Source organism: Pezoporus occidentalis, unplaced genomic scaffold (assembly GCF_034315485.1).
Source record: "Pezoporus occidentalis ecotype Australia unplaced genomic scaffold, CSIRO_AGI_Poc_V1 ctg212, whole genome shotgun sequence".
Taxonomy (NCBI): Eukaryota; Metazoa; Chordata; class Aves; order Psittaciformes; family Psittacidae; genus Pezoporus; species Pezoporus occidentalis.
The window spans coordinates 674956-687582 of record NW_026913987.1 but is presented as its reverse complement, the minus strand read 5'-3'; the positions used below and the strand labels follow the sequence as shown (position 1 = coordinate 687582).

At 45.2% G+C, this 12627-nt stretch overlaps 1 protein-coding gene across 9 annotated transcripts in view; it reads right to left on the bottom strand.

Moving 5' to 3' along the window:
- Positions 1 to 1578: 1578 nt before the first annotated feature.
- The window catches only part of WNK2 (WNK lysine deficient protein kinase 2), a 128254-nt gene continuing 117205 nt past the window's right edge, over positions 1579 to 12627 (bottom strand). For 8 of the 9 annotated variants that reach the window (XM_062619588.1, XM_062619589.1, XM_062619587.1 and 5 more), the window contains one exon: positions 8333 to 10451. In XM_062619588.1, coding sequence (XP_062475572.1) covers positions 10104 to 10451 — 348 coding nt within the window. In that variant the 3' untranslated portion in view covers positions 8333 to 10103. Of the gene's footprint in view, positions 2766 to 8332; positions 10452 to 12627 lie in introns of those variants that run through there. The other variant, XM_062619590.1, reaches the window with a different exon arrangement.

The window sequence follows — 12627 nt, the reverse complement described above, 5'->3', positions numbered from 1 at the left end:
GGGGAGACTGAGATGAGCTCTTAGGCAGAAGCTCTTCCCTGTGAGGGTGCTGAGGCGCTGGCACAGGGTGCCCAGAGAAGCTGTGGCTGCCCCATCCCATCCCTAGTAACATTCAAGGCCAGGTTGGACACAGGGGCTTGGAGCAACCTGATCTACTTGAAGATGAAGACAGGACAAGGGGTAATGGGTTCAAACTTAAACAGGCAAAGTTTAGATTGGATATAAGGAAGAAGTTCTTTACTGTAAGGGTGGTGAGGCACTGGAATGGGCTGCCCAGAGAGGCTGTGGCTGCCCCATCCCTGGCAGTGTTCAGGGCCAGGTTGGACACAGGCTTGGAGCAAGCTGCTCTAGTGGAAGGTGTCCCTGCCCGTGGCAGGGGTTGGAGCTGGGTGAGCTTTAAGATCCCTTCCAACCCAAACTATTCTATGATTCTTCAATGAGGTGATGAGATGGCTTAGCTGTGTTTGGTACTTGCTGGCTGACTGAACAGCAGTGATGAGCATGGGGACCTAAAGCAACTCTCTTCATTGCACCCACAAATATCATAGAACCATGGAATCTCAGACTGATTTGTGTTGGAAGGGACCTTAAAGCTCATCCAGCTCCAACCCCTGCCACGGGCAGGGACCCCTTCCACTGGAGCAGCTTGCTCCAAGCCCCTGTGTCCAACCTGGCCTTGAACACTGCCAGGGATGGGGCAGCCACAGCTTCTCTGGGCACCCTGTGCCAGCGCCTCAGCACCCTCACTGTAAAGAATTTCTTCCTTATATCTATCCTGAACTTCCCCTGCTTAAGTTTGCACCCATTCCCCCTTTTCCTGTCGCTACAGTCCCTGATGAAGAGGAATCAATGTGCATGTCAAAAAACAGAGGCTGAAAACAATTCACTCCCAACAGCCCAAGGGGTACAATACAAAGGCCAGTGGCTTCTGCTGTCTGCCCGGGAAACAGGGCTGTCACTTAAAGGTCCTCTTCCCAGTCCCCATCACACGTGCCCCAGTGGCTGCTGAGCTTAATGCAGGAATAAACTGGAACAAGCATGTCCAGCCTCTGTGGGCGAAAACACCTTGATGGAAGCATGGACTAAGCATTGCACCTGAGAATGAAGTTAAAGTTCAAGTTTTTGTATTCCTCCTTTTCATGCTTACCTGCTATGTTAAACCTTGTGATGGTCACGCTCACCTCCTTGGACTTTTGGTTATCGCTGGAAGAAAATCTTTCTGATTAAACTCTAAACCTAAGTATTAGCTTGGCAGCAGATCAAGAAGAGAACGACTGTTACTGTTCTGCAAGGAAGACAGAAACTGGAGACAGCACGTAGGGAGGAAAAGCTGCAAAGTGCAGCTCTTCCTCCACAGAGGATCCCATTCAGAGGGTCATCCTGGAGGAGCTGAAGGACCCTGGGCACATCTTAGGGCTTTCATTTCCAACCGCAGTGCAAGTTAGTCAGTACCTGGGCTACACCCTAAAACAGAGCAGCCTCTTCCAGAAGAGATTATCTAAAGCAGTATGTCTAAATCCACCTGTGCTCTCAGCACACTTGCAGATGGGCATGAGAAGCCAAAGCGGAAAGGAAATCGGTAACAACAGCATCAAAATAAGATTTATTATTTAGAAGCAAGATTTGGAAGAGACAGACATGGCAGATAACAAGAAAACAAAATGCCAGGCTCCAGCTGTGAGAAAGTATGGTACTGAAAGGCTTATGGGCAAATAGAAATCCCTATTTCTCTGGTATCAAAAACAGGAGTGAAAAGGCCAGAACACTGTGGTCTGGAACTGTCTAAGGAGGAAGCAGCTGAGGTGCTTGGGTGCACAGCATAGCAGCAGAGGGTCAGAAGAGTTTGGGGCCCACATATAACTGCAGGAGCAGCACCCCTCCCATTCATAAGGAACAGTGCTAAACCACATCTTTCTAAAGAAAAAGTTGAGTAGTCCTTTATAATAAGTGATTACTTGTGAGATTATTGCTACAAACTACTCAGTATGTCACCTGAAGCCCGGAGACAGCTGAAACCCATCGTCAGGGAATTAAGAGAAAGAAATCTCCCACTACATCATTTTAGCTTGTTGAAGGCACTTTAAAGTCTTTTAAAAATTGCTCCAATTACCAACTCCTCCGTAGAAGGATTTTAGTCTTACATTTAAAATTAGAAGTGACTTCAGAACTGTATTTAACTCTGGCAAGAAAACACGGCCAGTCTGTCAGAAAGAGGTAAAAAGGGAAGTGACAAGCACAAACTTACTCTCTGGTGAAGCATCTGTAGGGTTTTTTACTTGATTTAACTGGATTTAAAATAGAGTATTATCTTTACAAAAGAACTGTAAGAAATCTAAATGGAATTGGAACTTATCTTCTTTGTACTAGAACCTGAATACATGTGCCTGGCTTATCTTACAATTAATGGTGTGAAAGAAAAAAGGAGTGCCTCCTCCTCCCTCATCTCCAGCCACTGCTCACAGGAACCTGGCTCACAACAGAAGGGAACAATTTGGAACAAAATCCTTTTCCCTCAAAATAATTCTGCTTTATTTTTTTTTTTTTTGCATAACATTTTTTGTATTTCCAACTATAAATAAAAAAAAAAAGATTAGAAAGAAGTTACAAAATTTCACTGAATGGACCAGAAGGGCACAGAATTTCTCACACATGATAAATCACTTCCCTTCTTCCTCTTCCTCCTCCTTAGCCGCGGCAGGGCCTTGTGCTTGGCGCCGTAGCTGAGGGGGCCACGTGTCAGTCGCTGACGATCTCATTTTCAGTATCTAAAAAACAAAATATCCACATATGGGTTTCACACACGGGAAAACCCAAGCAAAACCCAGAAGTGCCATTTGAGACTGTGGACCCGGAGCAGGCAGAAGACGCTTCTGCCAGAGCATGCCAGCTGTGCTTTGGGTACTGCAGGGAAACAGAAACCAGAATCCTCTGTTAACGCATCACCTGTGTTGTACTGAAAGCTTAGAAGCATAAAGATGTTCATGTTGGTGGCAGAACTTAAGCACCTTGTGGAATCCCTCAGAACAGAGTCCCGATTTCCACAGGGAAGAGCTAGCGTACTGGGAGACAGAAAGGGAAAGCTATCACAGACGCTCAGAGCTCCCCTCAGATGATGAGACTGTCACTGAGGAGAGGAGAGGGATGAGGTGCTGTGTTTGCTGCAGGAGGCTGCTGAAGGGATGGTGGCACTGCTGGGGCTGGTTGTGGGCACCGCATCCCTGTGCCTGCAGGCTCAGCAGCACGGTCCAACCTCACCTCCCTTGTTCAAAGGAAACGGAGCCAAGCCTAGGACCATCCTCCCACCTGGGAAGCAAGGATGCCATAGCCCACACACCAGCAGAACACAAGGCAGGGAGGGGATCCATCAGCCTCCACCACCCTTTGCGGCCCACAGGGTGAGGTGGTCGGACATGGGAGTGTGCACCAATGCCAAGGGCTTGAAATGACAGTACCAGAATAAAACACAACAAGGGTGCTGAGAGCACAGCACAAGGCTGAAGCAGCAGCCACACAGGGTGCAACCACACATCCCCTGCATCCCATGGCACGTGCCCCACTGGCTCACAGTGACATGCACCAAAGCCTTTTACTCATATGGCAAGGGAACATGCACACTGTTACGGATCTGTGAGCCTATGTAGGCTTTATACAGCATATGGTTTGTTAGATGCTTTCAGGAAATAGCAGTGAGTCTTTTAGGACATAGAGGGAAGGCAAAGGACACAGAGCAGGGACATACTGTGCAAACAGATGCTGTCTGCCTGGCATAGCTCCTGGCGGGTCTCCGTGTTTTGGGCTTTGCTTTTATTAATTGCAGTCCCAGTTCTCTCCCTCCTGTATTTCTGCTTGTAGGAAGAATCACTTTTAAAGGCAGTAAAATCATGGCTTGATCATAATTCCTTCCCAGGCTTCTAGTCAACATCAGTTCAGCAGATCCACCTGAATCCACCATCAATTGTCAACATCTGCTCACTATGGACAACCAGCATTTGGCACAGAGGTTCATCCAGAAAAGCAGGACAGAATTAACTATGTTCAGCTAACAGGAAAAGCCTTACGGCAGCAGCAGGTTACAGCCCAGGGCAGCCATAAAGCCAGAGCAAGACTGCCAGGCCCCTGGTTCTTCATGCAAACCCTTGCAGATGCTTAGCCCACACCCCATGGACAAGCTCTTCACTTCTCATTCTGAAGTCAGGCCAAGTTTCCAAAGGCTGAACAGGCAACAGCACTGAAGAGGTCAGTGAACTCAGCTGTACTCAAAGTTTTCTCAGTGCTGGGGAGAACTATGGGAAAAAGGCTGGGATTGCACATCTTGTAGCGCTGACTAACTGTGAGAGAGGTATCAGATGTAGTCTATCTAACCTAATAAACAATAAGGGAATGCTGAGGAAGCTTCACCTGATTTGCAAAAACCAAACTCACACAAGTTAATACTTTTTGGGGTGTTTTATGTCGCACCTGAAGAACACCCACTTGAGAAGGGCTGGCAGCTGGTTATTTCTTCTTAACTTTCCTAGGTTTTTACAAGGTCCCAGAGCCCTGAATATCTCAGGAAAGCTGTGACAGACACAAAATATCCCCAGAAGAGTGGCTCAAGAGGCTCTCACCACATCCATCCTGTCACCTGAAACTCCTCCAGAGCAATGTTGCCGTAGCTGCACTCAGTGGTGCCTTCCATAATGACAAGCAGAGTATGGAGATCTGCTCCTTTCCAATGGAAATAAAAATTCCCACTTGTTCCTTTGGCCTGTTAATGTGCGACTACAATGTGCTAAATATACACCATGAATCCATCCAGTGGCACTACATCAAAAGAAATTAATCCAAGCTTCCCTTGCTTACCAGACTTTGAAAAAACAAGATCGCCACAAGAATTTCACTGTTATAAACAGATTTTTTTATCAGAAGAGTAGGTCCTCTTCCCTGCATAGCTTCTCCAGGCTTAGCAAGCAAAATCCAAAGCTCAATGACGCTTTGCATGTAACACTGAAGGCTTCAATTACCCAGCCTCTTCATTGTGAATGTTATTTCATGGGAGAAGATTCATAGTCAAATATAGATCTGAGCTTATATAGCAACAAGCCTGTTAGTACACTACAACTGCTGCTGAAAAGAGAGCAGGAAGGATCACATAATTTACAGAAGTTGCTGCCTCCTGATATAAGCTTGGCTTTCGGGTGAACCAGTTGTAAGTAATCTATTTACCAACACAGCTGACATCAGCACCCCAGAACATCCAAATCCCTCTGAGCAACACATTCTTTCATAAGGCAGAATTTGTAACCTGACAGCTTCTAAAATGCACTTCATTATATCGCACTTTTGGAGCTTATCTGCATTAATAAAAGAATGAGCAGGGTCAGAGCTGGAACATCACCTTCCTGTTGCATCTGCAAGAACACGTCCACAAACAGACCTACCTGAAAAACCAAGTATCTCCCCAAAAGTCACCAACATATGTAAGTCAGAACAGGATTCCCATCTGACCAACAGTTGATTTCAGGAGTACAGAGACAGGAAAATAATTGTATTTACCACTTTCTTTCAGAAGAAACACCACAAGGATCAGCACAGCAGACAGCTTGCCAAAATACTCCACAGAAGCTCAGCCTGCCTAAGTGCCAGTCAACCACAGCCCAGCACCACACATCAAAGAAATGCTCCTCAAGGATTCAATCAATAATAAATGACCACAGCAAGAAATTCCATACTATTAAGACTTTACTGTTTTATAAATTCAACCTCATGATGAGATATTCATCCACCTGTGACAACGAAGACCACATGAGTTTCCTGCTCATATGCTTTGCAGAGACCTTGCCCACATTGAGCAATCACACACCTCTCCAGCACTGCCACCTTGCTCCACCAGCATTGCCAGAAACCAGGGACTGAGAACGGCAGACAAGGAACCAGACAGTGCAAGGGGACTTGAATAAGGTATAAAACACAGCCATGAACTATTTCATTTGTGACTTCTGTCTCCAAGCCAACACTTCAACAGCAATTATTGAAGACTCAGGTCATAGGAGCTAACATCCGAGACATCCATCTTACTCAGAAAAACTTGAACCCTTTCTTAACCAGAGGCAGGGGACACAACAGGGAAAACGATGCTGAGGTCACATCTTTTCACGAGGAAGACTTCTGGTTACAACTCTGCAAAGGCAACTCCCAAAGAACATACGAAAACAGATGTTTTTCCTACTCAAACATGGACTAACTGAACCATACTGACACAGACCCACCAAGCGCTACATCCATGGGGCTTGTTTGGAAAACCTCTGAATGTTCTCAGAGTTGAAAACAGCGCACTGGGACCATAAAAAAAAAATAATAATTATTAAAAAAAGGATAAATGCTTGAAGGGAAAGAGCAGCTGTTGACAAAACCAAGTTCAGCCAATGACTGATGCAACGTATCAGTGACCTCCGTCCACAAATACCTAATGGCAGAACCTGCAGCTTGATTAAGAAGCTCATTTCAGAAATCCTGCCATTTAGTATGAGCACATCCTACTCCCCAAACATGAGTATCTCTGTAGGAGCAAAGAGAAGTCACATTTGGCCCATTCAATCTTGTCTTTGATACCAGCCAATGTCAAATATTGCAGAGAAAAGTAATAGTTAAGTAATATATCCTCCATTAAGTTGTGGAATGAAGACCAGAGTTACACATGCAAATAAACTGCAAGGGTCAACTTTATGTCATTCTTTTGAATGAAATCTGTGTCAGGGAGGTTGAATCAGCATTTGCAGAAGAGTCTTAAACCACCTAAATATCTCTCCCTGCGAGCACCAGCTCCCAGCTTTGCATCCCTGCAGCAGACAAGCAGCACCAGCAGCTCTTCTGTGTGCCCAGCCCCTCTCCAAGCAAGCCAGGGATATGGTAGGAAAACAGGATGTGAGCGCACATTAGGTACTCCATCTATAGCAGTCAGAAAGCCAAATTAACAGCATATGGGCAAACTTAATTTGGCATTTCCTACTGGGTGCATGACTTGGCAGTTTAAAACGTTCTTCCAATGTTTGTATTAAGTTTCTTCAACTTCTAAAAGACTGAAAACTGGAAGGAGATCTGCAAACTACCCCCTCAAAACCTCATATTTAAGGCTGAGGATCCGTACTGACTTCACACATCCCTGCAAAGCAGCATTGGGAACTTCAGGTGACAGGACATGGCTCCAAGCCTGTGAGGTGAGGAATTCTAACCCAGCAGGTTTGACCCCTGGCTGCTTCATATCAAAGCAATATTCAGAGTCAGGAATAAAATTAGTTCAGTTCTGGGCTCTGCAGGAGAATGTCTTTCTGGATACAGACCCCCCGCCACCCCTGATGGTGCATCATGGACCCTTCAGGTCCCTCTCGCTCCTTTCCTCACTTTCTGCTCAAGAAGTTGTCCCATTTATTTCATCTCATGTACTTTGCTTAATTGCTACTGAGGGTCAAAGCACCCTTTAACACAATTGGCACAGAATCACAGAATGGTTTGGGTTGGAAAGGAACTTAAGATCATCTAGTTCCAACCCCCCTGCCATGGGCAGGGACTCCTCACACTAGATCACGTTGCCAAAGGTACTGTACAACCCGGCCTTGATCGAGGACAAGAAAGTCTAACTTGAAATTAAAAGTCAGAACTGCAGCCAAGGCAACAATCAGACAATTAAACCGATGAGCACTGAAATGCAGACACCAACCTCTGAGTCAGTGTTTGTCCCCAGTGCCAGCTGGAGATGCAGCAGCTAAGAACATACCCAATAGAAAAATGGAAGCTGCACTGAAGCCTGGCTCAGGCAGGGTGCCCAATGCAAGGAAAGCAAGAGGGGCTTGCATTGTCCACACTGAATATCTTATCTTCCCTTCCCTGGATTTCAGTGATGCCAGGCTCAAGTTAAAAGGGCTTCTCTAGCATGTTTCAGTGTAGGAGACACACGTTTCCTCTTCCACATGCTTGTTCCATCACCTACCAAGGTCTAGCATCCTCATGTGTACCACCAGCAACACTGAAGGTACTGTCTGCTCAAAAGAATCCATTTAATGTTTCAGACTGGTTCCAGCATAACATCAGAAATACAGCAGGGGGGGCAGGGGGATTTCATCAACGTAACCAGCGAGGAGGCACTATGCAAATTCTGGAGCACCGTTTCACTTCTACAGCTGCCAAGAGGTGGGATGTGTCACCTATGGGCAGAACCTGAGAAACACTGGAGGCACCACATCTGCTCCTTCTACACAAGCCAAGGGATAAAAGTCCAGAAAACAAACGCAGAGTTACTGGAGCAGCTGGGAATCAACACAGTTCTATGGTTTAGAAAAACACTGGGTTTTTCACACAATTTTCAAGCACAAAATGTTTATTTTTCTTCTTTTTAATCTATACAATTTCTCAGGGTCTTTAGTGCCACTGACTTTGTCAGTATACAAGGGATGGACTATACAACAGGCAATAGCGACATAAACTGTAAGATTCAGTGCAAGCTGAAGGAAAACTGGTGTGAGAACATATTTTCCATGTTTGCTCATGAAGCATACAGACATGAATCTAAAAAACCCAAACAAATTAAAGATACATGTTACAGAGAACAGAAATCTCTTACTACAGTAAGTATTTTGCCCAGGCAGAAGACTCTGCATAATTGTCTATAAAATTCAATTCTAACTGAATTGATGGAATAAGATAGTCAAAGGGTACAAACAAAATAATTTAGACAGATATAATGCTCAAAGTACAATAGAACTATACAATTCACAGCTTGGGAGCACAAGACAGCTCTGCCCTTCCGCAGACAGTATAAAATGGCATCGCAGTAGAGACAGAGAGCAACGTGCCTTCAGATGTGACCACGTGGTTGGAACCTGTGCCTGCAATGCTCTCCCTTAGCGATCCCAGGGAAAAGAGACTTACCATCAGCAAATGAGTGTTAGTGGTTGTCTTGTGCCTTTAGACCGAGAGGTGCAGGTGGAGATTCTATGCACAGTAAAACGGGTAAAAAGCAACTTTCAAACAGGAGAGAGGTGTCCATGGCACCTAGAGCGCAAACTTGAGTCAAACGAAAAAAAGAAATAAAAATAAGAAAAAAAAAAAGAATTCAAACACAGGGTGGTGAGACTCCAGAACCGAAGCGTCACATAGGAAAAAGCACAGCTTCACATTCTCATTCCGTTTTAGCATGAATACTGCTAGCATGTCAGTGGCAAACCACCGTTCTTCACCTCGGAGGCCAGAACACACACCAGTGCTGTACTTACAAGGCTCTTACAATAACCCGGAGGTACGTTCTCCTACATCACAATTTCAGTGAGATTTCTTCAGTTATGAAACGTGCATGAATTTGTAATTTAAGTAAATTGTCAAAGCCCAGCGGGGGATAGAAAATGTAATCCAATTTGCTGCTGATCCGGAACAAAACAGTATATGCCTGCCTGGTAGAGAAATAAGTTGCTGTCTACAACAACTTTACCAAAGGCTATGGAAGAGAATGAATTGCACTGCCTGAAGCTATTACCTGTCCTTATATACAACTTACTTGGATCACTCTGTAAATGCTTCTATTTTAAAATGCGCATTTCACTATTCTGTTTACAAACACAATTTTTATCAGCACATCAAACGAATCTCACCTCACGATGATTATTTTAAAGCTTCAGAAATGAAAATTCATCCCATGAATTAAAATAAAAGCATTCACTGCAGAATGAAACTGATAGAGAACGTCAACTGTAAATCTTCAATATCTTTGCAACTGAAAAGAACTCAAACTCACAGGTGGATTGTAAATAAAACAACACCTTTCACATAATTTTACATCTCTTTCCAGCTGGAACTGAAAAGCAGAAATTCAAGGCACTGTACTCCTGCAGGGGTTAGTACAATTTTCCAGTCATCAATTCAAGTACATCGACTTTAAGGATCGCAAGTGTAAAACATCAGAACACAACAGAATAAAGTGTCTTCAGCAATGAAATAGAAGCAAATATTGCCACCACAGACGAAGGATCTTTTGTGAAACCATTTCACAGTGATTGCTGGATGCAGCGTATGGCTGAGTATGCTCGCGGGCCCGGACCCCTGCCTCATCCGACACAAATGGCATCATCTACACATCAGACACTCCACGGGACATTCCCGTTACCGAGGGCGGGCAGGTGCGGGCCGGGCGGCTCGGCAGCCCGCGGCGGCACCGGGAACATCCGCAGGCAGGGTCTGCTGAGGGGCGAGAACCGTGCAATGCCCGCGCCGCCAACACGCCACTGCGCTCCGTAAAGCGGCCTCGGGAAAACTCCACCGTACTGACAGAGAGGCATCACGTAAGGGGTCACTGTGACAGAGAGGGCAGGCCCTGGTATAGGCACTGGCAGGGACGGTGACACTCCAGGAGCTAATGCAGCGGGCATGGGACAAGCCACTGGAACAACGTATTTTTTCCCCAATCCCGTTCTTACTGAATTAACCTACAAAAAGAAAAATACAAAAAGCATCGCTATAGAGCTCCTCCTCCCTCCCTGCCACGACATGCATGGCTGTGCCAAGACACGCGGCCATGCAGGGACCGCGGCGGTGCTGCTCCCCCAGTGCCATGGCTGCGGCCGCTGCCATCACCACGGCTCTGCATCTGGGCTGGTGGCTGGGGAGAGCACAGGGATGGCACCGTGCACTCAGAGCTTGGGGGGCACTCTCTTTTGTGGTTTTTAGTCTTTTAGGGGTTAGTTTTGTTTGTGGGAGGGACACAAATGGGGGGGGGGGGGTGTGGGTTTGCTGTTTTGGTTTTTAGGGTTTTTTTTCTTGGTTTAAGACAAAAATTTTGAAATCAGAAATATTTGTGCTTGTTCAGCCTGGAAAAGAGAAGGCTTAGGGGAGAAACTGTAACAGCCTTCCAGTACCTGAAGGAAGCCTACAAGAAACCTGGAGAGGGCTTTGGAGAAGGGCCTGTAGGGACAGGCCAAGGGGAATGGCTTTAACCTGCCAGAGGGGAGACTGAGATGAGCTCTTAGGCAGAAGCTCTTCCCTGTGAGGGTGCTGAGGCGCTGGCACAGGGTGCCCAGAGAAGCTGTGGCTGCCCCATCCCTGGCAGTGTTCAAGGGCAGGTTGGACACAGGGGCTTGGAGCAAGCTGCTCTAGTGGAAGGTGTCCCTGCCTGTGGCAGGGGTTGGAGCTGGATGAGCTTTAAGGTCCCTTCCAACACAAACCAGTCTGGGATTCTGTGATTATTTAAGCCTGGGAATCTCCAGTTAATTTGATATTTCACATTAAATTGATAAAATTGGCATGAAGGTGAAATTTCAGCAGAAAAAAAAAAAAGACTATATATGTAAGGCTGCATGGAATGCTTACTCTCTGCTTTTGATTTTAGTACCTCTTCTCAACTAAAAATAAAAATGGCAGTGTCACTCTGGGATTTACCACTCTGGGGCACTAACCTGTGCTGGAAAGCAGATTTTACAAAACTACAGAAACATGTGATACCCTTCTTCACTTCACTGTCTCCATTTCTAATCCGAAACCTGAACCTGATGGTGAGCATCAAGCTAAGAGAAACGTTGCTTTAGTATAACAAATTTAACATTATTCATGTATAAAAATCCCCCCAGATTAGCAGCAGAAACCAAAGAACAATAAGGACATGTTTTTAAGAACTGAAGACTTCTTTAAGCTGTTATTAGACCCTTGTCTTAACATCCTCAAAATGATGGTTTCCACCAAACTGGACAACTGTGAGTGGATGACAATGGATGCCCATAGATGTACCCAATCAATATATATCATTTCTTATAGAAACAGTAGATTATTCAGTAGCATTGAAACTGTAACGTATCATTTTAGTAAGTGGTCCTATTTAAAAATTCTAACCTGGTGCTTATTTTCAGTTCCTTTAACATAATGAGAAAACTGCCTCTACCCAGTTCATTCTTTCTGACCTTTTTGCAGCTAAATTACTCCATAATCAGCTGTATTTAAGGCTATATTTCTACAACTAGAAAGAAAATTGCATCATGTTCCCAAACCAAGCATTATACCTACTTATTAAAACCAGCTAATGTCTTGACAAATGCATGTCAATGATTTAAGGTTGCTTCCTCTACCTTCTAAGAAGCAACAAGACATCTAGCTCTTGAGTCTTCCCTTGGATAGAAGTCTCTTGGTCAAAGCCATTTTTTAACCATCATCTCTTAACCAGCTATGACAACTCAACACTAATAGGAGGCTGAAACAACCCATTTCTTGCTGCATGTAGATGCCAACTGAAACATCAAAATCAACATGCACCAGAAGAGTGCTTTCAAAACAGCAACAGGAGCTGCAGATTTCTCAGCTCTAGGAAAGCCAAGAGACTGCAAGTCACTTTGTTAATAAAATTCAAAGGGAAGCGGGTAGACATTCATGCCGTGATGAACAAGGTGTGCACCTACACTGAGGTCAAAGTCATAGCCATAAACAGACCTAGCTCGGCATTGCAACCCAACAGTTGGTATTTTAATGGAAGTACACCAAAAGGAAGGCCCCTGGGTGCCTTGTCAATGGTAAGGGGGTATTTCACCCCTGAGCACAGGCGCTACAGCTGCTGGGGGGGCTGAAGGCCACAAGTAAAACTGTGAACCCCAAGTTCTCCCATCACTCATGAGCTGGCCA